Below are 27,366 nucleotides of genomic sequence, written 5' to 3'. Positions count from 1 at the left end.
CAGAAGCAGCAGCAGCAGCTCTCAAGAAACAGACTGAGTCAAAATGGTGTTTATCAGCCTTGCTGACAACATACTCTGGAGTGGTAAGGCGTAAAAGTCAAGAAGCATGACAAACAATCTCGCATTTGTACAGCTCTGCAAGGCCAGGAGTCTTCTAAAAAAGACCTGAGAGGAGGACAAACATCTCGATACATTGGGTAGTTTGGGGTTGTTTCTTTTTAAAAGCAGAACTTGTCACACGTGATCTTAGAAACCTGACCCAGCAGAAGGACAAGATCTTGTTCCTTCCCTGCATAAACTCCTCCATGATGTCTATCTCAAAACAGCACGTGGTAGGGAGTACCGGACCCACACAGCAATGATGGGCAACAATTCCCGCAGACTGGCGAGCATTCAAAAGAGGTTTCCCTGCTGCTGGTGTAACCAACTCTAGGTCCTGCACCACAGGTAACAAGAGTTAGACTAGAAACAGTAGGCCCTCAAGATTTTCAGCACGAGCCTCTAGCTTCACCCTAAATGGCAGTGTCCTACTCGCAATGTCCCTACGTAATAGCCTTGAATTCTGAAGATCCCCTGTCAAACTACTTGATAAGGAAAGATCCAAGTTCAAACGCGCAGAACGAGAAACCAAAACCAGAGAGAAGCTTTGGGTTTCAGTAAACATCTGCATGGTTTAATTACTACTCAATGCAGAGCCAAGGTACCAGATACTGAGGAATTAACGCTGGCTTGCTTTGGACTTCACACAGGAACGTGCAAGGGGGCATAAACATGAGCCCCAGGCTCAGGAGAGCTTTGTTAGCTTTAGCTGTCAGAAAAATAACATTCCAACCATGCTGTACTGGTTTGGGGTTTTGTTTGTTTGTTTGTTTTTTTTTCTCGAGATTCTTCCATTTTCTGTCCATGGAAGGTGAAAACAGCTGAAAAGCATACAGGATGCAATGAATCCTCGGGTAATGATTATCACCTCTATAATTACAGACATTAAATAATCTCCTGCCTAGGGTCTCCCCCCTGCCTTTACCTGGCCTCTGCCAGCTGCTCTGCAAGGCCTCGTCTGTCCCGCTCCGTGGCTGCCAGTTGCACCTCTAGGGCAGCCTTCTCGTGCACCAGCAATTCCTTCTCTTTGGAGACGTTGGCCAGTGCCTGCCCTTGGCGAGAGGACTCCTGCCGCAACTGCTCCAGACCACTGCTAGCTGACTCTTGCTGGCGGTGAACCTGAAAGCAGGACAAAATACAGTTAGAGTCCTTTCTCTGGAGTTCTGTGCAGAGCCAGCCAGTGCCACTTCTGAATCAGCTAGAGGAGAAAGAGCTCCGGCACTCTGGCCTGAAAGTTTAAGAGCATCTGCTTCATGCCGCCCTAACACCCTGGGCTGCCAAAAGGCACGAGGGCTGTTAACCTGAAAGCGATGTGTAAGGCCCTACTGGGTTGCCTGGGACCAGACGGCCCCCTCAGGACAAACATACACACCCCAGACTACATCTTTTCACGCAAAAATACCACATCTTCCACAACTGCCACCTTGTAAACTAAAATTCTATCAGAATCTATGCCAGTGCTGGAAATTTTCAGGAACCGTTGAGCAAGAGCAACTTTGCTCGCCGAACAAAGCGGAAATACACATGGTTTCTCCTTCTAGAAGAAGAAAAACCAACATCAAAGCGTCACCTTGTCACAAAACACCACCACGCACCTACTTCAGTGTGTACAGCAGCTGGATGCAATGAGGTGATCCTTGGCAGGGAAACAGCCCTTGTGGTGAGCAGTGTCATTTAGTGATTTACGGAAGTCCGGCTGGTGTGGCCAAAGAGATGGTAGACTCTACTTGGACAGTAGTTCATGTCAACAATACTGTTTACTTGTCTTACACAAACAAGTTGTCCAATAGACCTTGCTGGCATTCAAGCCTGAAGACTAACCGTGATTTTTCAGCTTTCTTCTGCAGTGATGCCAATACACCTCTGATGGGTATTTGCCAAACAGACCACGTACTCCAAAACTAAGACTGCCTAACAGAGAACAGACCATCAGAAACAACCAAGTCTCCTCTCAAAGTTACCCCATAAGACCTAAGACTGTACATTAGGAAGCCGACACTGAAATGATGGCAAACTCCCTAGTCTCCTCCAGCGATGCAATTCTCCCAAGCTCTTTTTCCACTCTACCAAAACCAGTTAGTCCAGAGTAAACAGTCTTCTGGGATCACCTCTTTCTCAGCTTCTCCCTCAAAGCCTAATGAGGATCTAGCAATTCAAAGCGGCCTGTAGGTGGTAAAATACAGTTTCAACCATTTCAGGATGTCATTCCCGTTCTTAGCAGTACAAGACAGCAGACACTGACTTGCCGCTTCGTCCCGCCCTCTAGGCCCCAACAAGCCGAGCTTGGAAAGTTGCAGACTTCACAACAAAAAGCATAAATAGAAACATGCAGCCCCGGGGGGTTTTGGCCTCAGAAAATGGGTGAAGAGCTACCCTGTTTGCTTCTTTCGACGCATGTGGAGAGTAGTAGCCTCACGCAGATTCGTGGGCAAGGCAAATCACCTCTCTGCAGCTTATCAAAAGCCAAAAAAGAGGCCAACACAGACAGGTGGATTAAAGGAATCTGTAGAAGCAGAGGACGACCCAGAGAATTGCACAACAGCTCTGCAAGCCATCAACACATTTCCAGAAGGAAGTAAACAACGCCGCCTGACCCCCAGCGCTACCAAGTGTCTCCTTGACAAAAAACACTGCAGAATCCAACAGATACAGCTTCACTGAGCCAAGCAGCCAAAAGCCCACCCAGAAAGCACCAGGTTTGTGGTCTCACCTCATTGAGTTTCTCTTGGGTTTCTGCCTTCTCCTCTGCCAGCATCCTCAGCTCTGCCTGTAGCCCCTCCTGTTGCTCCTCTGCTTTCTTCAGCAGCTGCTCCAGGTGGGCTTTCTCTGCGCTCAGCGCCTCATTTGCTCTTTCACATAAGCTCAGCTTCTCCTGGCCAGAGATCTTTGCTCTCTCCAGCTCATCCACTTTGCCTGACAGAACGTCATGCTCTTGCTCCAGCTACAATCACAGAAGCACAGAGGAAATAAAATAACTGTAAGATTTACTCTGGAGGAGCTTTGGCTTGGACAGAGAAAAGAGCAACGTTTCCATATTCAGACAGTCACACTGTCCGAAGGCAAGAAGTCTGAGAAGCAGCAGCAGCTGGAGACAAACGCCTGGCAAGATCTTTGACAACTCTGCTCACCTGCAACACAAGTTTGTTCAGCTGCACCTTATCCAACGCAAGAGCTTCATTGATGCTGCTCATGTTCGCTGCTGCAACGTGTAGATCGGCTATTTCAGCAGTCAGCTTATTCTGAGCCCCTGTCAACTCTGCTACTGACTGCTCTGCCTGAAGAGACAAAAGAACAACATGACAACAAAGACAGGAAAATCCCCGACCTCAAGCAGCAACTCCAGATCCCCTGTTGTGTCTCTGGCACACTCCCAGTTCAGCGTTCCCAACAAGCACGTGGGCACTAACTATACCGGAGAGCCTCTGTGGTCTGATCACCATTTTCCAAGAAGGACAACAACATTGTCCCTGTCTTCTACTGCCAGAAACAGCATCTGCGGTGGTCTTGCTATCACAACTGCCTCTCCCACAAGTGCTGCCTCGGAATAAGGTGACCATACCTTTTCCAGTGCCACGGTAAGCTCGTGTTTCTCTTGCTTCAGCAGATCCCTCTGAAGGTGCGATTCCTCCAGCATCTCTCTTGCGACTACCAACTCGCTCTGTAATAATGAGTGTTCTCCTTCAAGCGCAGCTAAGTCCTTCAGTCTAGGAGAAGGGGAAAGACAAACAAGTTTTTAACGTAAAAAACATTCTCATTTCCAAAACCACGAGGATAGAATCATAGAATCGTTTAGGCTGGAAAAGACCTTTGAGATCATCGAGTCCAACCGTAAACCTAACGCTGCCAAGTCCACCACTAAACCGCGTTCCCTAAGCACCACACTCTACAGGTCTTCAAAATACCTCCAAGGATGGTGGCTCAACCACTTCCCTGGGCAGCCTGTCCCAATGCTTGACAACCCTTTCGGTGAAGAAATTTTTCCTAAGATCCAATCTAAGCCTCCCCTGGCACAACTTGAGGCCGTTTCCTCTCGTCCTATCACTTGTTACTCGGGAAAAGAGACCCACACCCACCTCGCTACAACCGCCTTTCAGGTAGCTAACAGCTTCCCGCCTGGGAGTTCTCCCTCTCCTCTTTCATACGTTGGACACGAGACTTTCCAAAGTTCTTCTTTGGGTAAGACAGACTTTTAAAGTCCACCTTAAGAGTCCCACAATTACTTTTGCCTTCAGCAGTGAACCGATCAAAGAGTTGGCAATCTATCTGGGGAGATGTGTACGAATTTCCCAAACTAATAATCACAGGATGATTCAGGTTAGTATGTGTGATGTTGCAAAATGGCACTCCTTGCCCCAAAGGCCTTCTGCGCTCAGTCTAGCGTGGAAACGGCAGTACGGAGGGGCTACATTGCATATGATGGTCCTGGGCAAATTCCTCCCAACTCCTTTAGCACAGCCTTGGGTAGCAAAAGGGCCGTACAAGAGACACGGCTCTCTTTACGCTGGTCTCCATTTCTCACCAAGAATCAGTTAACAGCAAAAACATTGTAATAGGCCATCTCTTTTCCAGTCCTGCCTTACTCACAAGAGCTTCTGTCTGTCAGACGGTTTTTTCTATCCGTTCTGTTGAAGGCAATAGTTTGACTAGGGACAGGAACAAGGCTGTGCAGAATGGGTGCGTTTTAAACGTGAACACAGCCCATCCTATGAATCCAACAAGCACCCACAGAAGATAACGCTGCTAACAGCAAAGTTGAAAACACATTCACCTGTCCTGAAGCTCCTTCTTCTCCGGGTCCCCTTCGACTTGTAAGTGCATCGCTTCCCAAGTCTTCTGGCTTATTTCCTCTTCCGCTTGCTGCTGTGCCTGATCCTTGAGGACAGGTCTACCCAGCGTAACGGGTTCCCGGGGCCGTACGCCACAGTTTAGGCGGGAGCAGTTTACAAGTAGAGATCCAGAAAGCCTCATTTGCTCTGCCTTCAGCTCTGACAAATCTCTGAAAAAGAATCAAGAAAGAGGTAACGTTCACACCACCACCTTTCTCAGCTGACTCGCTTCCGAAGCATGTAATTGCGCAACAGTAAAAGCTGGCAGGAAAGACGACATCTTCGCTGGGGACGAATCATTCATCTGACACTTTGGGATCAGGACACATCTTGACCCTTGGGCAATGGGTCTATTTGACGATTGAGGAATGAATCTATTTTCTCCCCAGAGAGAAGAGGAAATGTATGGAACAGCCAGAAGGCTTCGAGAATTAACTAGCGGGTTAGGCATACTCTACGCATTAAGGAAAGCTTATCACCAAATAAGGTAAATGGCTGACAGTAACCCAGAGTTTGAAACTGCATGCTGACACCAGAAGAATTTACTGTTAGGCTACGCTCTTCTTCTCTGCACAGAAGGCACCTGTGAGAAAGCAACCTCAGAGAGCCCAAGAACAAGAAAACAATCATAAAAGGGAGGGATCAAACTAAGCAAAATCAACTGGAGAAATGTAATAGCAGGGTAGGGAAGCTATTCTTTCTCTCAACAGTGTTGGTACAGGAATAAGCGGATGCAAACTGACCACGATAAACGTAAGCTGGAAATGAGAAGGAAAAAATAAATATATACATATTCATGAATGATCTTTCCATCAGGAGCAGTGGGAAAGGAAAGCCAGTGAGATTTAAGGCAAATTTTGACCACTCTATAAAAGGGGACCGCTCCACATGCTGCATGCATAGCTTTGGTGAGTCTCTCCCAACTCGTCCACATATGCCTGTGTCTGTGTTAACATGCCCAAACATCACCACAGCCAAGTTCACCTGTTCAGGGCCTCTGCATTGCTTATAACCTGAGCCCCTCAGCTTTATCTGAAAACCAGCATCAAACAAAATGATTCTGAATATAGCCTAAGGCATGCTTAAGGCCATCGCTTCAGACTACCAAAGGAGAAATTGTATCTTTAGCCGCAGCTAGCGTAACATCAAGGCTCAAAAAGCAGCTGTGAAGGGAAGCTGTGTTTCTTCTGCAACGAGATCTAGCCTTCACTTCGACTCACCGGTCAGTGGCAGTCTTCATTTCCAGGAAATGACAGCGGAAGGTTACCACCTGACGCCACAGGCTGAGTAGACGGCTGCGTTCACCCCTTAGGTAGCTGTCATAAAGCTAAACAGGCAAAGACAAAAAGAAATGCCAATTTAGCCTTCGCTGTCACTGTACAAGCCTTTCAGAGAGGAGAGGGTACAACCGTCATCACCGGGTCTCCTTTAAGAACTATTCCAACGGGGGGGGGCGGAGGGGGATGACGACACATCAAAGACTGAAGAGCCACCACAGAGGCATCCTCAGTAGACCTGCCACCTGACTGCAAAGAAGGGAACATCCACGCCTCCCCTGCAGGTGCGGGTATCAACAAAGCAAACTGATCGCGATTCATCATCTCGCCTTGCAGAGGTGTCTAACAGGCTCGGTGGAGGAAGACAAAAACAAGCCCCTCCGAGACCAGTGTCAGATTTGCTTACAGCAGCCTATTGGTAAGGGAGGCCTGTCCTGTTCTTCTGTTGGCTACCCTGAATCCGAAAACACACAGACCTCTCTTGGGTCTCCACTGCTGCAGGCAGAGATTTAGGAACTATTAAAAAACAGACGAGCGTTCATGGGTCACTGCCCTACAGTGCCCAGCAACAGCAAGCATTTGCCTTTGAGAACGAGCAGTACGGTCACAGCACGCGGGCATCTTCCATCACCACAATCTGCTGACACTCCTCCATCTCACACCCCTGTCTTCTGCTCATCAACACCAATACATCCTCAATGGTGCCACGACTTTCACACAGCAAGTTCTCCAGGCCAGAAATAAAACCCATTCTCATTCCACCCTGGCATCGCGTCTGACATTCCCGTCGCCCATCCTTACCTCACGTTCACCGCGCCACTCGCTCTCCTTCAATTCCAGCTCCTCCCGGGCCCTCATCCAATCCACCGTCAGTTTTCCAACATCTTCTTTAAGGGCGGAATTAACCTCATTCGCTTCATCGAGGCGCTCCTGCAGGAGAGTGTTCACTTCTGCCAGATTCTCACACCTTGGAAAGGGAGAAACAGCAATGAGGTCACTGAACAACTGCTATCCACAAGCAGCGTCTCCGTGATTTCCCAACTCCCTCAACACTGACTTTGTTGTCAAACTGAGAGGCAGTAAAAGTGCTTTCTAGGATTAACTAAGATCTCGCTGTGATGGCATACTCATTTGCTTCTCCTTGCTTTAAGCCTTCTACTTCCCCCTACAATTTCCCTTTCCCCTTCTACTTTGATGATGCCCACAGTTCATGTCTCGCCTCCCCTTCGTGCTGTCTGATCGCTGGAGGCATCGCCTTTCTCTAGCACTCTCCTGACCCGCTCACCTACTGAACCACAGGATAATTTAGGCTGGAAAGGGACCTTTGGAAGTCACCCGGAATAACCCCCCGCTCCAAACAGAGCCATTCAGCACACAACACTATTACTGCACCACAGAAAACAGACTGTGGACCTTTCTCCTTTCAAAGCAGCTTGCCCAACTGCTCCCCTTGGGGAGACCAGGGAGCACTGACAGGTTTTCCCTCACTTCCACGAGCATCCAGGATACCAGGTATGAGGGAACGCTTCTTCCTTGTACCTTTGCTGCTCCTCTTCCACCCGAAGCAGTGCTTTCTCCAGGCTCTGCTCTTCCGTGGCTTCCCACCTGCCTGGAAGGGGCCCCTTCAGAAGAAAGGAAAAGTTTAGTCAAATTCTTGTCTTGCCTTCACTGCTGTTAGCATCCACCGCTTTCCGCTCCATTCGCTTGGGTGGCTCAGGAGCTCGTGGCTTCTTCCAGGCCTAACAGTGTCGTGACTATGGAGAGCAAGGGAGGGGAAGGGTGGCGCTCAATGCCACTGAGCTCTCCTCAGTCCCCCACTGTGGCACTCTCGCAGCTAGGTCTCCTTAGCTCACAACCGTGAGTGCTCACTTCGACTTGAAGCCTGGGAATGCTCTCCTACTCTCCCACCCTTTGTTCTTCCTAGGTTTACTTTAGCCGTGAAGCAGAAAGAAAAGCACACAGCCGTATGTTGAACGCCAGCATTCTTGCCTTGCAAAATGCCACGTTTCAACCCGTTCTTTTTCAGAGGCGACCATAGAACCTAACAGGCAGTGTAGCCCTCTCCTGAGCCCTAGGACAAAACGTTACGCCAGCAATAAAGCACTCTTTCTCAAAACTAAAATCCCCCTTCACAGGGTTTCCTGCACCCGCATTTCTGGGACCGCTGGCTCCTCCAAGAACGGCAACTGGACAAAGCACTCGCAGGCAAACTTACAGCGCTTCTTTAAACCCTCAGGCAGCAAAATCTTGCTTCCCTCCGCCATTGCTTTGGGGAGCTTGCCTCGGCCCGCGGTAACAAACGCTACCTACCGACACGGTCTTTAGTTGGCAACCTGCACACTCACCCCTCCTGCTGCCAGCTGCTGCTCCAACTCTCGACACCGAGTCCGGTACTGCAGGACCTGGACGGAGACATAGAATGAAGATGAGCGAATGCAGCTTGTCACAGGCTCGGCTCCTCCCGCGTTAGCTCTTCTCCAAGTCTTTCCAGCCCAAGCACAGTGCGTTTCACAGCGCTGCCGATGCCGCCAACTACAAGTCGTTACGATACAGGGAAGCTTCACTTTATCTCGTACGGAAGAAACGGAGACGGGGCTTCTTTTACACGTACTGCTACCTGCTCATCCTAAGAGCTGCCTGCCTCGGCCCGGGGCCGCCCCAAACCCCCCCCGCCGGCTCGGCTCCTGCCTCTGGGACAGCCCCCTGCTAACAAAGGCGCCTGCGAGCCGGGCATCTTTCTTTCCGTACGGACAAGCCCTCACGAGAGGCTCGCCAGGGTGACAGCGGCAGGGCCGGGCGCCCAGCGGGCCGGGCCGGGCCGGGCGGAGGAGGGCGGCTCCCGGGGCCTCCCCCGAGCTGCGGGCTCGGCGCCGTCCCGCCCGCGGCAGCGCCGGGGAACGCCCCGGGGAGGGCCCCGCTGGGGCCGCGCCTTCGCCCCCCGACATCGCCGCCGCCGAGGCCCCTCTCAGCGCTGCGCGGGCGGCCCGGGCACCCCGGCCCCGCCACCGCGGCCCGGCCCCGGGCAGCTCCCCGCCGGGCCGGCGCCCCCGCTCCTCACCTTCGCCTGCAGCTTCCGCACCAGCACCGCTTGCCGGTGCTGCGCCTCCTCCGAGCTCTGCAGCCGGCGCCGCAGGGAGGCCTGGCTCCGCGCCGCCATGCCCCCGCTCTCCAGCCGGGCTCCGCCGCCTGACGGGCCCCGCGGCGGGGGCTGCTCCGCGGCCTGCCCCGGCGGACCGCGCTCAGGCGCCTGCCGCGGCGGGCGCAGCGGCTCACCCTGCCGGCCGGGCGCGACCGGGCGCCGGGCGGGAGAGCCGGGCTCGCTCGGGGCCGCTCTGTGGCAGCGCTTCGCTTCTCGCTTCTCGCTCCTCGCTTCTCGCTCCTCGCTGAGGGTGCGGCCTTGGGCTGCGGTGCTGCCGCGGGGGAGAGGCCGCCCCGGCAGCCGCTCGCTCCAGCGCGTTCCGCTCAGAGACCGTTAAGGGCCCCGCGGAACGCTGGGGGCAAAAAGCGCCCCCGGTGCAGGCTGGGAGAGAAGGAGCGCGAGGAAAGCCCCGAGGGTCGGGTGGCGGGGTCTGGGGCCACTGGGGCAAGAAGGGTGGGACCGCAGGGACCGTGGAAAAGGTCCATCGCCCAGGGAAGCCAGCTGAAGAGCTGGAACTCGCTACGAAAAGCTCCAACTTCAGCCCCTGGAGCCGGAGTTCCCGTCTAGTACGAGACCCAAGCATACAGAGGTGGAATGACTGAAGCTTTCGCTCCCTGTTGTGCGGCAGGAACGGGACAGACTGCAAGCAGGGGGAGAAACACCGGCATGGCAGAGAAAAGTGCAAAGTTACAGGACAACCAACTCTCTGAATTAAGCTTTATTTCACGAGCCCGTGAAGAAATACAACAAACGCACACGACAACCAGGGCTCGGGCCCCTTTGCCCGGGCTCCTCTCTTACGTGAATTCACTGAGGCACTACTCAAGCCACGAGGTTTCGTAACTTACAACCCGCAACACTTAAAGTCGTGGGCTTATGGTGGGGGGGGCGGGGGGGGGGAGAACAAAAATAAAAAACCCACCAAAAAAAGACTTTGTTTTTCCCTAGTGAGAGTGCTCATCCTTCCTCCTCCGTCACCGCGCGGGCGTCCCCTGTATCACGCTGTGAAGCACAAAAGCCCCAGCAGTCCCGCTGCTGTGCAATCTCCTTCAAAGGCTTTTTGGCTAAGCTGCTGGTTTATACCTTCCAGCTTGGAAGTCTGGTCTATACCATTTCCAAAAGGCAGCAGATTCTGACAATACTGCCAGGCAAAGATGGTGGCTGCAGGAGACAGCCAGCTGCAGGTGCTAATGGCTGCATCATGGCCCTTTAGCTCTTTCTGGCCACCTGTGCTGCCTACCTGGTGCTCCCCCTTCAACCCAAAGGCACTGCTCCCAGCATACATCAGGCCTTAGCGTGAGCTGGGCTAGCCAAAATCTCAGCAGGAGTTGAGTGAACAGTCACACTCCACCCCTTGGTGTAGTCAAACATCTAGCGAACCCGCTGCTTTGGCGAGTGGAGGTACCGTTACTCCTCTTGCCTCGCCTCCAGGGATCTGAGGCAGCGCCAGAGCTTACGGCCTTCGGGCAACCGTTAGTCTCCTACTGCTATGCTGGGCTAATCACGATCCCAGTATCGGACCGAGTCGGAGACCTAAGCACAGCCTGGACGCTTGTTTTATCAGTGTAAGAATGTACATCCCAGCTCCTGAACCCTATCGCATCCCTTGACAGCGGTACCGGCAGTAGCAGCAGTCGCCAGGCTCCTCTTCCACGTGCTTTTAAGGGTCTGGTACGCCCTGGTCTCCCTGAGGAGGTGAATCTTTGCAGGTGTTCAGGGCAAAATGCCTGTAAGATGTATGCGAGTAAAGTACACGGTGCTCAGCTCTGGCAAGTGAGCCGAGCATACCGCTGAAACCATCAAGTTATACCTTAAAAGGGTGTTTTCACCAGGAAGCCTCAGCGCCTGAAGTTCTGTTGCTACAGATAACGGATTGAACCCCCTTCCCCCTGTGACGGTTGTGTCTGCCTGCACTGTGGACCTACTCCAGCAGTTCGGCAGGAAAACGAAGGTGCTCTGCTCAAAGAATCGTCCTCAAATGGCTAGTTGGATTAAAACGCTTCAGGTAGTACCAGAAAAACCCCAGTCCCTTTCAGATGTTCACACGGAGAAGGAGGGCATCTGGGAGTGCCTCTTCCCCTCCACCGACCGGAAAGGGGCTTGGATGGCTTTCAGGCATTTGCACTGTTGCGTCTAAGCGAGGTTGGAGTCTTAAGCTATGCAAAACGGCAAAAATCAATGGAGGGTGATGATATAGATTGAAATGTCTCTTACCTGTGTTCCTCTGTCAGCTTCACCACCATGGGCAAAAGTTCATATAGCGCAAATACACCAGGCAGACCCTGGTCTCCCAGTAGCCCGGTGGCTATCTTCTCATGTTGTGTCACTGAAAACGGGTTAGTCCTTACCACCTAGCAGGAAACAAACACAGCAAACGTCCTTTCATTAGCGAGGAACAGGAAAGGCTACTAAACCAGGAGTTCAGTGAACCGTATCAGTGTAGCCCTGCCCACTCACTTGTGGGGGGCCTGACAGTGCTTACAAAGGGTCGTAAAAAAAGCACCATCAGGATCGAGTCTCTTTTTCCTACAGGCTATCAGTTAAAGCCCCAGCTAGCCCAAAGAATGAGTGATGCATCAGTCCCCAGGCCGGGCTGTTTTGGTCTCTGCTGGCAAGTAACGGCACAAGCTGTTCCTCTCGACCTCAACCCCAAGTCCACCTCATCTTCCACCAAAATGTAGTCCACCCAAGCATGCTTCAGGAGACAGCACCGGTAGGAGAAAGCCATATGTATATGCAAGAGCGAGAAAAACGGAAGTAATACATAAAGGCAGGAGAGTGCCAGGGCTGCAGAAGGACACAGATTGCCCATCTTTATATAAACGAAGATCACCCTGCAGCATGCTCCTGCACCCTGCCATTCTTCTAACCGTTGCCCATACCGGTCCTACTCTTAGAGCAAATCAGCTGCGTTTCTGTAAAATGACATTACCTTCCCCTATTGACATTATCCCTAAAATGACATTAGTATCCCTAATAAGCTATCTAACCAGGAAGGCCAAGGCGTGGCTGGAACTGAACCTGGCAAGGGATGCAAAGAATAACAAGAAGGGCTTCTACAGGTATGTCAGCCCGAAAAGGAAGGTCAAAGAAAGCGCACCCCCCCGATGAGCAAGACTGGCAAACTGGTTACAAGGGACAAGGAGAAGGCTGAGGTACTCAACAACTTTTTTGCCTCAGTCTTCACCGGCAGCCTCTCTTCCCACACCTCTCCAGTGGGTGGACCGCAAGACGGAGACTAGGGCAGCAAAGGCCCTCCTCCAGCAAAGATCAGGTTCATGACCACCTGAGGAACCTGAACATACATGCGTCCATGGGACCTGACGAGATGCATCCCAGAGTCCTGAGGGAACTGGCCGATGGAGTTGCCAAGCCGCTCTCCATGATATTTGGAAAGTCACGGCAGTCGGGTGAAGTCCCTGCTGACTGGAAAAAGGGAAGCATGACACCCATTTTTAAAAAAGGTAGAAAGGAGGACCCTGAGAACTACCGACTGGTCAGCCTCACCTCTGTGCCTGGGAAGGTCATGGAACAGATCCTCCTAGAAGCCATGCTAAGGCACGTGTTGGACAGGGAGGTGATTCGAGGCAGCCAGCAGGGCTTCACCAAGGGCAAGTCCTGCCTGGCCAACCCAGCGGCCTTCTAGGATGGGACGAGTGGACGAGGGAAGAGCTACAAACGTCGTCTATCTGGACTTCTGTAAGGCTGATGAGATTAAGTGAGATCATCACCCCATCCGACGACTTCAACAGGCAGAAGTCGCTCCAACACGTCACCACGTCCTCCGCAACTACATTATCTGCACAGAGCAACTAATAATCCCCCAACGCATTACCTCCAACACTGATACGTTAAAATCGTTTAAGACAAAGATTCTCAACCTTTTCCATCTGGTGACCTCCTTTACCGCAGAAGAGTGACCTGGCACGGCTCTCCTTTCAGCTTTCAGGAACTCTTCTCAGCTCCCAGCCTAGATCAACAGCTCCTCCCAAAGGAGATTGATGGGCACAGCAAGTAACAGAAATTAGTTAGCCCTCTAGTTAAAACGGCTTGGGGGCGGGCCGGGGGGGAAGGAGACGGCAACACTGACTCTCAACAGCGTGCACTGCAAAAACGAGCAGAGCAGGAGAGAAGAGAGAAATACTCCGATCCTTACAATGAAAAGACACACAGATTCGGACAGAGCAGCACTTAAAACTCGTACCAAAAAGGGGAAGAGCAACAGCTTTGCCAGTGTGCTTTCTAGGCCATATAAAATGACTCCCTAGCTAGCCAAAGGGCTAAGATATGGACAAGCAATCATTTAAAGCGCAACAGAGAAACAAAAAGGCAGGAATTAACCACTAAAAGGAAGAACACAGTGGCATGCCCATATATGTTAAGCCAGCTCTAAAGTAGCATGCCAGGTAACAATGCTGGTTATAGTTAGACTCTTTCCCACTTCTTAAGGGAACAGAGAGGCCATTTTAGGAGCAACCAAAGCTATCCAGAAGTGCACTCGAGGTTTACATTCACAACATGTTGACATTCAAAGCTGGGTAACAAGTTTTTGTTCTTAATCGGTCCTGTGCTTCTTTTGTCACACCTGATGCACAGAGAAGGCAGCGTACCACGAGGCTGTTTTGTTCCTTCTGCTGCAAGATCCCAACAAAGGCGAACACCTGGAAGGATGGGGGGGGCGGCAGGAAAAAAACGTATGTTTGGACGACATACCTCAAAGGAGGTTAAGTAACCTCCTTTTTTGTTTGTTTCGGAAGACCGTTCACATATATTCACCACTCTGCATGACTAACCAACAACTGTCATAGACTTACACCTCCTCAGAGATGGGCCTCTGAATCCTTCACACAGCAGTTTCGATCCACTTTGCCACACGCTACAGCCCTGGCGGGGCTTCTACAACAGCATGTTTCGTGGTATGGAGAAGCTATGGAAGGTACGGAGAGCCTCCAGGTGGCTGCTTGGCAAACGTTAGGCATTGCCAGCAACTGGTACGACTTGAGCTCTGACGGATTACAGCCCAGTGACTACTTTGGGACAGAAGTTAAGAACGAGCTCACACAAAACACCCTCTATGGAAGGAATACTGTACAGGCCATCTGCCACAGGATTTGGATCTCCTCCACACTGAAACGGTGTCCTCGACTGATGGAGACTGAGTTTTCTTTCTTCGCTTCTGTGGTTTTTTCTGGACCAAAGAAAAAGCCGAAGCCTGGAATCATGAATCCCTCAAGATGGAAACACCTCTGCGGAAGGACGCAACTTGACAGATGGGACAGACCAAGTCACTACAGAGACAATAATAGCGAGGGATAGTCCAGAACCTATGGGCTACCACAGATCCCTTCTTACAGAAGAATTCTTTGCAGGTAGGAGGAACGAGAAACACCAAATGACAACCGTTGTTTGTGTGAGCGATAAATGCCTGGTCTTTGCTCCCGTAAGGATGCAAAGCCTGCAGCAGAAGTGAGAAGGCAAAGCCATAACCAGGTTTCATTCCAAGACGGCTCACGGAATGGTGAAATAATTTACACAGCTCCCCTCTGGACACCAAATAACCCCAGAAAAGATTCTGTTTGATGAGATACAGCCTTGGTGCTGCTGCAAAGGTAGCGCAATTTGCGCTGCCCTTAAACAGGCACGTGCACAAACTATAGACAACCTAACTCTGCACGGTCTGAACAATCGTGAGTGCAGCTTCCAAAGGCAGACCAAAACCACAACGGTCCTCATCATTCTCTGAACACGGGCCCAGGAGGATTTCATTGCACAGACCTTCACAGACGCTTTGGAAAAAAACACGCGTGCAACACAACTGTATTCATTCAAGCGCTAAGAAGATACAAAAAGGTGTAAAGGTTACCGCACGTCCTCCGGCTCTGCCCCGTAACAGCTCTCGCAGTGATCCGCATCCAAAGAACTGGGATCAAACACTTTTTCTTCTTCTTTCCCCAGCTCTAAGACAAAAGAGGATGCAAAGCGACGAGGCGTGACTAGAAACGCTGTCTCGTACTCTTGTTCCGTTCTGTGCGCAACAACTGTTCCACACACGAACGCAATGATTCTGTGTCGGAAGCTGCGCGTCCTGCACCCAAAGCCCACCTGAAACGGTACGCGCAGAGCCTGTTGAGGTGCGAAGTAAGACCAAGAAGCAGAGTGGCATTTGGCATCTCAAACGCACCCTCCAGAGCAAGAACCGGCTATCTGTAAGCCTCGCTGGAGCGCTGATCAGATGTTACTTGCCTAAAGGCTTTGTTAAAACATTGTCTACTTCAGACAATGTCGCGCATAACAGGACCTGTTACACAAACAAAATTTTAAATAGCAGTCAACGGCAGTCAACAGTGCACAACGCAGAATCCTGTCCCAAGACGGGTAGGGAACACGGTTATACCTTGTCGTGAAACGAGATCAGAGCGAGAGTCTCCCGAATGGAAAATTGGCACCCAGTCCTCCAGGACGACAATGCTGACAAGGCACACACGTTAACCCCTGCTCACTAGAAGTCTCCAAGGAATTTCGACCTGCTTCGTGACTTAACGATTCTGACAATGTCTGTGCCATGTGCGTGCTGAACGCGCAGCCGCAGTACGGCTGGGGCACAAACTCGTGGCAATTCATGGTCTTACGTGCAGAAGGCTGAAGAGGGACAAAAACATTGGCTCTTATTATAAGAGGCCCCCTTAAAAGCAGGCCGTTTCAACGCACAAACCCTGAAGGACAGGACCAAGTCTCTTGCCTAACAAAAGCCCTCTAAGGCTCACTATCCAGGCACGGCTGCACTACCCTCTATAAGCCTTGAAAAGGTGGCTCCTTGGATCACTAACGCTGGGGAAGGGGACAAGGTACATAGTCAGACACTGCTGAGGGGATAAAACGTTATCAGGGCCCTGTCTGTGGAGACCGGGGGGTCTAACAGGCGGACGGAAGCGAGTATTAAACATGTCTGTATTTCGTACGAGCCACAGAAAAAAAGAGATTTTAACTGGAAACCATGAAATGGGCATCAAAATCAGTCATTACCCTTATTTCTTTAATCACATACTCTACGGCAGTGACACTCAAGCAAATAAGAGCTTTTAGGAAAATATCCCCATTAGTAAACAACCGTGCGAGACTTTCTTTCTAAAGCTCCCAACATTCAAAGCAGCTGAAAGCGCACTTAAGAATTCATTGTTCAAAAAGCGGTACGGCTTTTAATCTCGTCATTACACTCAAAGACAGCGTCGGGAAGAATACAGCTAAATAATCGCGACGCTTTGTCAAAGCCATGATTCCCACCACTTCAACGAGAACACCTGTACGATACCCGGACTCTTTCAAGACACAGCAACCAGTAACAGCTTTTTAAATGGAATCACTAGCTGCCTGTTGAGCTGTCGCAGAGACAGCATCCAGAGGGAATGCACACAGTCTGGATACTACAAAGAAACTGCAGTGCATAGAACTCTACACGCAGGGTTTCTTGCCGTTAACACGGTCCTCAACTTGCACGCAGATACGATGCGTGAAATTGGAAAACTCTGTCCACGGTAAAAGGAAGGAAACGATAAGAGCCGCCAATAAAGAATTCAATCATTTCTTGTCATTCAATGCAAAGGACTAAGACGACATCCCAAGCACAGAATGCAACCTACCACAGAAATCATTCAGCTATTAACTATTTTAATGTAACTACGATCAGGAAAAGCCTCCAGATGCTACTCCGTAAAATTTGGGTATGCTTTACTAAATTTAAGGTCAATACTGCTACAGCTGCCATTTACGTAACTGACTGAAGGTCAGCGTTACTAACGGAAACTGATAATCGTAGAGTTGAATGAAGACGGGTGGATGCTTCTGACCTAACCTGCAACACGGGTGATGGAAACCAAACTAGCCGCGTGCTTTCTCCAGACAGCAGAAGAAATTGCTTGTTGCCTGCAATGCATCTGATCTCTTTTGAAATGCCTCTTCCAGGCAAGACCGTTTGCTCCTTACGAGTTTCTCCTCCTCTCCATCGATCACACAAGGAGCCAGAGCAACCGCTTCCAACGGAGTAATGCCAACGGAGACTGGCAATACAAGTAAGGCAGGAGGCCTACATGCGTTAACAGAGAATTAGATACAGAACAGCTGGTTTTGTCCCCGGGCGTTACATTTGTCACGCCACAACCTCTGAATACAGAAAGGCTGCTAAGTGAACACGGCAGTAACAGCACTATCACCACATTCCCATGGCAGCAGGAGAAACTCCCGTACCTACCAATCGTTCAGCTCTTGGCTTAGTTTAGCCTTGCAACTTCAAGAACAGAAAAGTTCAATCCGAGCGATACAAATCAACAAATTCAGCTCGTGCCGACACGTAGAACTACACCATCTCCCAGAAAAAGTAATAAGGAGCTCGTGCTTTGGAAAGGAAAAGTTGGGACAGTATTACTCTTAGATTGCAACACTTTGCCAGAATCGTTTCTGGTTTGTATCGAAGCCCAACGATGAGTCATAACACAAAACGAATGGAAAGGAGAGGTTTATGTAGCCAAGGACCACTTACTACAACCTGTAACCGATAAACCAACTAAAATACATTTATCTAGGTAGGCATTAACACACACAAAGTGAATGCAGTAAGGTGCAAACTTGGGCTTAAGGGTCGAGTCACTGGAGCCTTCCCTCGACTGGAGAGAGGCTCTTTCCTCTAACCAGGTCGTCCCGTTTGCCAGCCCACTGTGATTTAAAGGCACAACCAAAGCCAAGTTTTGCCAGAACAGCTGCTTGATTCCTAGTCGTAAAAGACCATTCACACAGCAGCTTTATTCCTGAAATGCATCCGTGAGTCCTCGTCGCCATTTCAGAGGGACTAGGCAGAGATCTGCCTCGCAAAAGCTGCCAGTATAACAGGAGTTCGCCTGATCGGCCAGTTTAATAGATCTGCGTGCTATAAACTCTTCAAAAGTTTGGGGTCTTTAAATGCTCTTCAGCTGTCACTTGTTCCCGTGAATCTCAAAGCAGGCATACGGTGATGGAAAGACGACAAGAGCGTCCACCCAAGAAAAGCAGAATAGCACCTTACCGTGTCTCTCGGCCTCCGGACTCACATGATTGCCAGCTTTATCCAAACGTTGTTTAAACGGATTGTGCTCTACATCCAGCCGCTGCTCTCCTGCTACGTCCCTGGCATCGATGCTCAAATCTGAAATCAGTGAGCAAGGAAAGCGGTCTATAAACACACGTTTGTTACAGCCTGCGGCAGGCTGAGGAAGCATTCAGCCAGTGAAAATACAGACTCTTTCAGCGAGGGCGGTAAGAACGCGCCAAAGCGGAAGAGGGCGTATGGCTGGGGACAAGTGACGTACAGGGAATAAAACGCACGTTGCGGCACCCTGAACGACCCTTCCAAATACGGGGTTGGGTTTGGTGCACCAGAAGGACGGTTTCCAGCTGCCCAGAAAGCGTTACCCTGAGAGGTAATACACTTAAGGCAAAAGAAACCAAAACCAAACCCCTCAAAGCCCATAACCATTCCCAGGAGTACAGGAGTTAAGCTTCAAATTGGTTGAAAGCTGCCTCCTACCTCTACCCCCTCACCCTTCCCCCTTCCCCATCAGCACATTTCCTCGTGACCCCTTTTCACAAAGAAGACGGAGAAGGTCTGGCGTCTCGGCCTGGTATCGAAGCACCGTGATGCACTTGCCGGCTACACGCTCTCTTAGAAGACTGACAGCTTCTCTGCACAAAACAGCAGGGGCTTCCAAACTCTCTGGCCTTCCCGCGCCCTTTTAAATGTGAGGAAGGCAAAGACCAACAATATCTCGGGGGGTCACGAGGAAGTCAGACTCACTACAATTAGAGCCCAACGCACTACCCAAAGGAATTACCGCAACAGAACAAGAGGCAGGGAAGATTAGCGCACAGTCGGATAACGTGCACAGCAGCGGTACGCAGGAAGACTTGCAAAATTTTTCGTCACTTCACCCTGCAGCTTTGTTTTGAATTTAGTTAAAAGGTAACCCGACTATCAAGGCTCACTCCGGTTTTAAAAACTCGGGGCAAAGGTTATCACGTGGCGTTGGCGTTACAGTCAGAACTGAAGTACAAAAACCACGGAAAAGTTGCGCCTCGCCAAGTAACTTCCCAAGGAGACTCTAAAGCGTTTCAACAACAGTACAGTCCAATCTCGAGTCCCAAGCGAACACCGAACGCTGTGCCAGCGTTTTCAGTACGACCGAGCTCTCTGACAAAGCACCACACCGAACAGAAACGTAAGCGGGTTTATACCTTAGCCTCACGTATCATCTCAAAAGGTAATACAGCCTGCCTGGAAGCGCCGGTTTAAGCGCCCAGCGGGCCTGGCTGGAACCGCTGCGTAACCACCAGGGATCACCAATTCCTCCCTGCCCGTGGCCCAGGCAGCAGCGCAGCACTCGGAAGCACCGGGCACACCGAGCCTGTCGGGCCCTCGGCAAGTATGCAAATTATCCCCAACGTTCAGAAGGCTGACTCACAAGCACAAGGCACGTGCGGAAGAAGAACATCGAGACTGATCTTCGGTTTAGCTCCCCTTGATTTGCCAAGGCGCAGTTCCGGATGAACCTAGGAACAAGGGAAAAACGGAGAGTCCTTTCACTTGGAAGCCCATCAAAAGGCCTCTTTCTTTCCCTCGACTGCTCTGGCTCACCAGCTGATTTTTAAGAGGTGGGATTCAAGAGACACCTGAGCTGCTGCCTCCCACCGCAGCCAAGCGCTTGCCATTTCTAACGCTTTCTTTTAAGAAAGGTAGTAACTTGGGAATCTTAGAACCTGGGGTGGGGACGGGGGCTCCCGCGCTTCCTTGCTTTCCTTTGCATGGCCTGCTCGTAGGCGGCAGAGGCAGCGAGAAGAGCCTTTGAGACGCTCTCCTGCCACCGCGGTACAGGAAGCCACAAGCCACCCTTGGCGCCAAGCGGCTTTCGGGGGAGGGCAGCCCGCTCCCGGCCTCAAGGCCACCAGCTCGGAGAAAGAAAAAAACCCCACGCAGATCTGCGGCGGGTGAAGCTGCCGCGTGGGCAGCCCGCAGGAGGCGGCGGAGGAGGCGGCGGAGGAGGAGGCGGCGGAGGAGGCGGCGGCTCGGCGGGGGTGCGGGGGCACGGCAGGCCGCCCCGGGCCGCAGGGCCGCCCCGGCCAGAAGCAGCACCGCGGGGCCGGGCCGGGCCGGGCCTCCGCCGCCGCCGCCGCCACTCACTCACCTCCTTGGTGAGGTAGTACTGCAGCTCCGAGAAGAAAAGCAGCACCATGATGAGCCCGCTGACAACCGTCACTGCCGGGGAGACGAGAACCGCCGTCAGACCCGCCGGTCCCGCCTCAGGCCCGCCTCGCCTCGCCTCAGGCCCGCCTCAGGCCCGCCTCAGGCCCGCCTCAGGCCCGCCTCAGGCCCGCCTCAGGCCCGCCTCAGGCCCGCCTCAGGCCCGCCTCAGGCCCGCCTCAGGCCCGCCTCAGGCCCGCCTCAGGCCCGCCTCAGGCCCGCCTCGCCTCAGCCCGCCTCAGCCCCGCCTCAGCCCCGCCTCAGCCCGCCTCGCCTCGCCTCAGTCCCCGCCTCAGCCCGCCTCGCCTCGCCTCAGTCCCGCCTCAGTCCCGCCTCAGCCGGCCTCAGTCCCGCCTCAGTCCCGCCTCAGTCGGCCTCAGGCCCGCCTCAGCCCCGCCTCAGGCCCGCCTCAGGCCCGCCTCAGCCCCATCCCATCCCATCCCATCCCATCCCATCCCATCCCATCCCATCCCATCCCATCCCATCCCATCCCCTGCCTCCAGCTTGGCAAGGGCTGGCGTTTGTGACCCCCGCCCTCCCTTCGGAGAACAACCGAGCTGTCCCTCAGGCTGGCTGTCGCAGCAACAAAGCTGAAAGCAAATCACCTCGGGAGAGGACCGGCGCTCCTTGTGCCAAAGCACGGAAGGAAAAAGGAAGGAAAAGACGGAAAAAGGGAGGAAAGGGAGGAAAAAACCGCCGCGCTCTCGCCCCACCTCCCATCCCTGGCCTGCGCCCTTCACCCCTTCCTCTTGCTCCCACCTCCGGGTTTCCCTCTCTCGGCCCAGGGAAGAGCCCTTCCGAACTCAAGAGGTTACATCATACAGCAGCTCGGAACAGCTTACTTATACTCTCTTTTTCACTTGCACAAGCTTTGCCTAAGCCCCAGGCTTGCCTAGCCCTTGCTTCTTCCCACTAAAAAAGTGCAGTCCTGCAAAATCTCTTTGATAAAAAAAAATTTTAAACATCGCTGGCACTAGGCAATGCTTGCGAACGTAAACAGAACCAATACACCCCCGTTGGAAAAGGGCAGTCCTGCAAAATCTCTTTTATTAAAAAAAATAATTTTTAAAATCCGTGTCGCTAGGAAATGCTTCCCAACGCAAACAGAACAGATGTACCCCCATTTCCCACAGCAAAACATAAGACGTTTCCGGGAAGGGCACCAGGCCGGAACGCCGGGATGCTGCAGCTGCTCCTCTACAGGAAAAGAAGGTTCAGAGAGGCTGACCCAGCTTCCGAGCCTCTGCTTCCAGAACAGCAGCTTTGGGCTCCCTGACCACAGCTGCTAAGGAGCGAGACAGCTCTTGGTGAAGGTCTGACAGCTCCTGGCTGGTCTTGGCACAGCACTCGATATAGTCCTGCTTGTATTTTCGTTCTTCTGCCAGCTGCGTCTGCAGAAGGGACACCTGAAAGAGGCAAAAGGCCGAGCTCAGACAAGCCCACGCTCTTAGGACCATCCGCAGCTCCACAGATGCGGCCGTCAGGAAAGACGCACCCTCCAACTCCAGCCCTGACAAACACGTTGTCCTTGGGGAATGGGAAGTAACAGGTTGCCAGAGCCACCCTGAACTGAGCTCAGATTACCGACAATTCCGAGTTTCTTTCTGGCATACCATTCACAAGGCACAACACCGAGACATGACATGCATATTAAAGAGAGAGGTTTCTACAGGATTTCGTAACCCAACCCTTTTTTTTCAAAGGAGAGATTTGGGCTACTGCCACCTTAGTTCCACATGCTTTCTCCTCAGCAGGAGGACTGCTGCTTACACAAGGTAGTGAAGAACTGTTCTGTTACGATCTACTTTAGGGACCTGACAGCTAGCACATGAAACGGGAGAAAACTCTCACTCTTCCTAACTTCAGAGCATTTCACGAATGAGCAGAGCATAATCTGATGAACATAGCCCAGGGGGCAAAGGAGCCTTAAAGGACTGCTGAGGCCTTCAAAATCCTCAAACTCTTATTATTTCCTGGCAACTGCAGGCAGGTCCACAGTGCAGGCAGACACAACCGTCACGGGGGAAGGGGGTTCAATCCGTTATCTGTAGCAACAGAACTTCAGGCGCTGAGGCTTCCTGGTGAAAACACCCTTTTAAGGTATAACTTGATGGTTTCAGCGGTATGCTCGGCTCACTTGCCAGAGCTGAGCACCGTGTACTTTACTCGCATACATCTTACAGGCAGTTTGCCCTGAACACCTGCAGAGATTCACCTCCTCAGGGAGTCCAGGGCGTACCAGACCCTTAAAAGCACGTGGAAGAGGAGCCTGGTGACTGCTGCTACTGCCAGTACCGCTGTCAAGGGATGCGATAGGGTTCAGGAGCTGGGATGTACATTCTTACACTGATAAAACAAGCGTCCAGGCTGTGCTTAGGTCTCCGACTCGGTCCGATACTGGGATCATGATTAGCACAGCATAGCAATAGGAGACTAACGGTTGCCCGAAGGCTGTAAGCTCTGGCGCTGCCTCAGATCCCTGGAGCTCTGATAGAGTGCAAGCTCTACCGTTAACGGAGTCAAGGGAAAATGGAAGCTGTCAACAAGATGAGTAAGACTCAAGGGGAACATCCTTAGAATCTTCTCTATATTGAGGCGACTGCCAGTTCTCTGCACTTCCTCCAATCCCTCTCCCACCACGCCTGACCTCTAGGCAAGCCAGAGACTTAGACCTAGGTGCATGATGTTTGGCCATGGCCAACAGATGTGTCTGACTGACTGGGTATTTCCACTGCCTGGCGTACTCACTTCCCGACAGCCAAACAAAACTCGGGCTGTAGCATCGTGCAAAGCTGTGCCCCTCAGTACAGCCACGGCAGCTTTTGACGAGAGCTTTCCTACTCCTCACCTGGTTCTGCAACTCAGCTAATCGACGACTGCAGCGAGCGTGAGACTCCTCCTGTGAAGAAAATGCAAGGATTTCCTTTTGGTCTCCAGTTTGGCCAGGGCCATGGTCTACGTTCCACTTCTCTTGGGTCTATACTGGGGGGATGCTGCCACTGGGATTTGCCACTGTTCCTCTGTATGGCCAGACCCTCCTCCCACCAAGGAAGATTCTGTTCTCACCTGTCTAGAAGCAGCCATCTTGTGCTGGTCAGCAAGCGAAAATCCGCAGGCATCTGGCAGCATCCGACCACTGTGGTATCTCTTCAGTCTCCTCCGCTCACGTTCCACCTGCACGTTGGTAATAGGAGAAAGGGTCATAGAAACCTGCCACCAAACAAGGAGCAAAAGGAGCTCTGGACATCATGGCAAGGAGATTTCTGCTCTGCTCAGAGGCTGCTAATTGCCCCAGAGAATGCTGCGGGCAAAAAGCACTCCAAGTAGGCTATGGAACAGAAAGAGCAAGAGGAAACAGCTCCTGACACAAGAGCGTCAAACGTGCGTGTATGGGGACACTGGGGCAAGAAGGGTGGGACCGGAGCACATGCGCATTTGTGAAGGCAACGGCGGGCCAGAAGAGAGAGAAAATACAAAAGCGTGCGTCCACAGGGGGAAGTGGGAGAGGGAAGGAAACAAGCAGAGGACTCCAAAGTGCTGTCTGTGGAAATGGGGTGTGATCCAGAGGACCGTGAGGCTTTGCAGACACAGCGAAAGCCTGTTTTACCTGCTCGAGAGTCCTCCTGAGCTCAGCATTGAGTTGCTTCAGCTCCGCCTTCTCCAGTTCCAGTCTTGCAACTGCTCGCTGCAGACATTCCAGCTGCTGTGACAGAAGCCTCTTCTCCGAGAGCCATGATAGCTGCTCCCCTTCTGCAATAGCCTGCTGGGTATACAGAGAGGAGTTTATGTGAGCTGGTGCCCCATAAAGGTTAGGACGGACAGAATCGACAAGTCAGGGAGAGTGACTGGGCTCAGGAACGGACAGTGCCAAGTCCCTTCTGCTCCTCCTGCTTGACGGGCCAGAACAACACACTCTCTTCCTAGGGGCCCTCCTCCCGATTGCCGTGGGGAAATCCACACAGATTTGCCTTCCGGCCTTTTGGACCGCAGCACAAGTACATCCTGAATGCGCAATGAAGCCCTTCGCCTGATCGGGCAACGGTACGAATGCTGTTATTTTTAAGACACTGGAAAAGCTGTACCTCCGAAATCGACATCTCTGAAAGCATCCTCTAAGCATCGTCAGCGTAGCTGCTGTGCAACCATCGTTACAAAATTCTGCTAAGGTCAGTCCCTTAGTTTGGTCAACTGTGCCCCTTCCTTTCCATGCCAAACCCCAACCACGACACGTCGGCTAAGCTTGCCTACACAGGACAGAACCAGTTACCCATCCCCAACGTTTGGGCTTGGGGTAATTCTAACAGCAAGCTCCGTAGTTCTTTCAGTAGTTCGGGGGCTGACAGAAAACATTTCAGCAGGTGAATGCCTTGAGCTACGCAGACAGGCAAGCCTGCTGGCTACAACCGCAGTTTCTGTGGCCAAGCAGGTCATGTATTTATGGGACTATATATTCCCGTATCTTTATGGGCATCATCATTAGAATCCTTTCTAGACATTTTAGTTGACTGACGATCAGTCACACTGCCTACCTGATGATGAAACCGGTCCGTGTCCCTCTCCGAAACCATGCTCTGCAGGATGGCTATGTCTTTCCTCAGAGTCCCATTGGCCATTTCACTCTTGGTAAGGGCAAGAGTCAGTGCTTGTGCCTTCTCTTTCCATTTGACTTCTCTGCTCTCGGTCTGCTTCAAAATAGCAATCGTGCGCTCCAACTCTTCCCCCTTGGCTTTCCGCTCATCCTCCAGTTGTTGCGTTAGCTCCTTCTGTCTTTGCAAGGAACGGTCTCTCTCCTGGAGAACTCGCCTCTTCTCTGCTTCCTCTTCCTCCCATTTCTGGAGTTTCTGGATTTGTTTCTGCAGGGTCTCCCCGCCAGCCTTCCATCGCAAAGCTGATGTTAATTGTTTCAAGAGCTCACTCTGCCTCCTAAGCTCTTGTTCTCTCTCTCTCAGAGTCTTCTCTAAGTACCCGACTCTGTCTCTGTGGTTCTTGATCTCTTCATCCTTCTTTGTCAGAGTCGGCTGAACAGGCTGGAGATCTTCCCGAAGAGCTCTTACTTCCTCTTCTAACTCTTTGAGTTCACCTTCAGCCTTGGTCTCTTGCTCCTTCTCATGCAAGGCTTCTTCCAGGAGCTTCTCTGGCTCTCTGCCATGCCTAACCTCTTCATTCTTCTTGGTTAGCTGCAGCTGGAGATTCTGCAAGGTCTTCAGTTCTTCTTCTTGGCGCTGGACTTTTTGCATGAGAGTTTCATTGTCTTCATCTCTCTTCCTCACCGCTTGCTCAAGCAGATCCACTTGCTGCTGGCATGATGTTAGTGCTGCTTTCGTGCTTTCTTCACGAAGCCGGAACATGTTCATTTGCTCTGTCTGCCTGAGGAACTCCAAATGGTTCTCCTTCAAGATTTGGCTCATTTTGTCTAGATCCTGCTCTAGACTCTTGGCCTGCTTGCCTTCTAACTCCTTCTGCTCTCGAAGCTCCTGGACGTGCTCTTGCAAAGACACTATCTCTTGATCTCTCGCTTCCAGAGAAGATGCAGCGTATTCTAGTTTTTGCTGTATGGCTTTGGTCTGCATCGCTGCCTCCTCCTTTTGCTGTTGAAGCTTAGAGAGAGCTTCCTCCAGAACCTCTATCTTTTCCTCTCTTTCTTTCAGAGTCAGCTTTGTTGCTTGGAGATTTGTTTGCTCAGCTTCACGCTTTTCCTCCTTTTCCTTCCACGCCTCACATTGCTTTCTAAGGGATAACATTTCTTGTTCTTTTTCCTTCAGTGCCACTTGAAGCTGCTGCAGAATTTCCTTCTGCTGTCCAGAGTCTTGCTCTTGTTTTTGGAAGGTCTCAATCAGTTCCTTCTGAGATTCAATCATTAAATCCTTTTCTTTCAGTATTGCTGTAGTGTATTCTAAGTCTCTGTGCAAGACATTCATCTGTTCTTCTGTTTTTTCCGCATAGCTCCTTGCCTGTTGCTTCATATCAAACAGCTGCTTCTCGTGCTCCCTTTCTGCCTCTGCCTTCTCCTTTTCCCACTGCTCCAGCATCTCCTGTAGCTCTGAATGGTGCCCTTCCCGCTCGCTTGCCTGATGAGGGGAGAAGAAGACTTCAGGATGGAGTCCCAGCCAAGCTTCTCAAAAAAATGGGAAGCTTCATCCCTCCCACAAACCCCCACCTCCACAGCGCACAGTAGTGGCTTTGTGCCCTCCATAAATCATGTCCTATCAAGGAACTTAAAAGGAGGGTCAGCTGGTGGAAGAAGAGGAGATGTTACCTTCCCCTCTCTGGCGGCTGCCTGTTTCCTAGCACCTCTCGCCTACGGGATTTCTCTCTAGTCTCAGAGCCGCTATTTTCAAAGCTCAACTCCATTCTCATCAAGGAAAAGATGCAGATGGACTGCAGGGTGAGAAAGGGGCCAGCACCCCAATGCCCTAGTCACAAGACGGGCCACGAGCTCAAGTACCAGGAACAAGGGGCTGTTCCATCTGTTCTGTATGCTTTAAGCCCAAAGATAACACCTCTGTCAACCGGGAAAGGACAGAAAGAAAGGAACAAAGTTCCCACGACTGCAGTTGGCAGGAAAGTTAGGAGTCTACTTCACGGTAGACAGGAGTCTGGTAAGATCCTACCCCTGTACTGCCACGCCTTGGGTGGGGACCACCCAACCTTCTGCTCAACTCGTCTTAGGCCCACACGGAATCCGTGGCTTGCATTTACTGTCCCGGCATAGTCCCGTGGGTCTTCACGTGCTTTCAAGTGCGAGCCGTTGGCTCTGCTGCCTGG

At 51.7% G+C, this 27,366-nt stretch overlaps 1 protein-coding gene across 1 annotated transcript in view; it reads right to left on the bottom strand.

The window, feature by feature from the left end:
- The window catches only part of LOC142037610 (uncharacterized), a 40,326-nt gene that overhangs the window by 1,756 nt on the left and 11,204 nt on the right, over nt 1-27,366 (bottom strand). Inside the window, exons 13-32 of the mRNA XM_075042073.1 lie at nt 25,131-26,669; nt 24,209-24,364; nt 23,668-23,811; nt 21,830-22,007; nt 20,546-20,616; nt 19,826-19,913; nt 18,394-18,513; nt 17,322-17,395; nt 15,842-15,980; nt 15,205-15,298; nt 9,261-9,663; nt 8,548-8,604; nt 7,808-7,824; nt 7,004-7,169; nt 6,146-6,252; nt 4,868-5,095; nt 3,659-3,803; nt 3,228-3,374; nt 2,810-3,040; nt 1,025-1,218 (exon numbers count right to left, since the gene is read on the bottom strand). Coding sequence (XP_074898174.1) covers nt 1,025-1,218; nt 2,810-3,040; nt 3,228-3,374; nt 3,659-3,803; nt 4,868-5,095; nt 6,146-6,252; nt 7,004-7,169; nt 7,808-7,824; nt 8,548-8,604; nt 9,261-9,663; nt 15,205-15,298; nt 15,842-15,980; nt 17,322-17,395; nt 18,394-18,513; nt 19,826-19,913; nt 20,546-20,616; nt 21,830-22,007; nt 23,668-23,811; nt 24,209-24,364; nt 25,131-26,669 — 4,298 coding nt within the window. The remainder of the gene's footprint in view (nt 1-1,024; nt 1,219-2,809; nt 3,041-3,227; nt 3,375-3,658; nt 3,804-4,867; nt 5,096-6,145; nt 6,253-7,003; nt 7,170-7,807; nt 7,825-8,547; nt 8,605-9,260; nt 9,664-15,204; nt 15,299-15,841; nt 15,981-17,321; nt 17,396-18,393; nt 18,514-19,825; nt 19,914-20,545; nt 20,617-21,829; nt 22,008-23,667; nt 23,812-24,208; nt 24,365-25,130; nt 26,670-27,366) is intronic.

The sequence above is a fragment of the Buteo buteo genome, chromosome 2, assembly GCF_964188355.1.
Source record: "Buteo buteo chromosome 2, bButBut1.hap1.1, whole genome shotgun sequence".
Classification (NCBI taxonomy): Eukaryota; Metazoa; Chordata; class Aves; order Accipitriformes; family Accipitridae; genus Buteo; species Buteo buteo.
The sequence above is the reverse complement of the archived record's forward strand: the minus strand, read 5'-3'. Positions and strand labels throughout refer to the sequence as shown.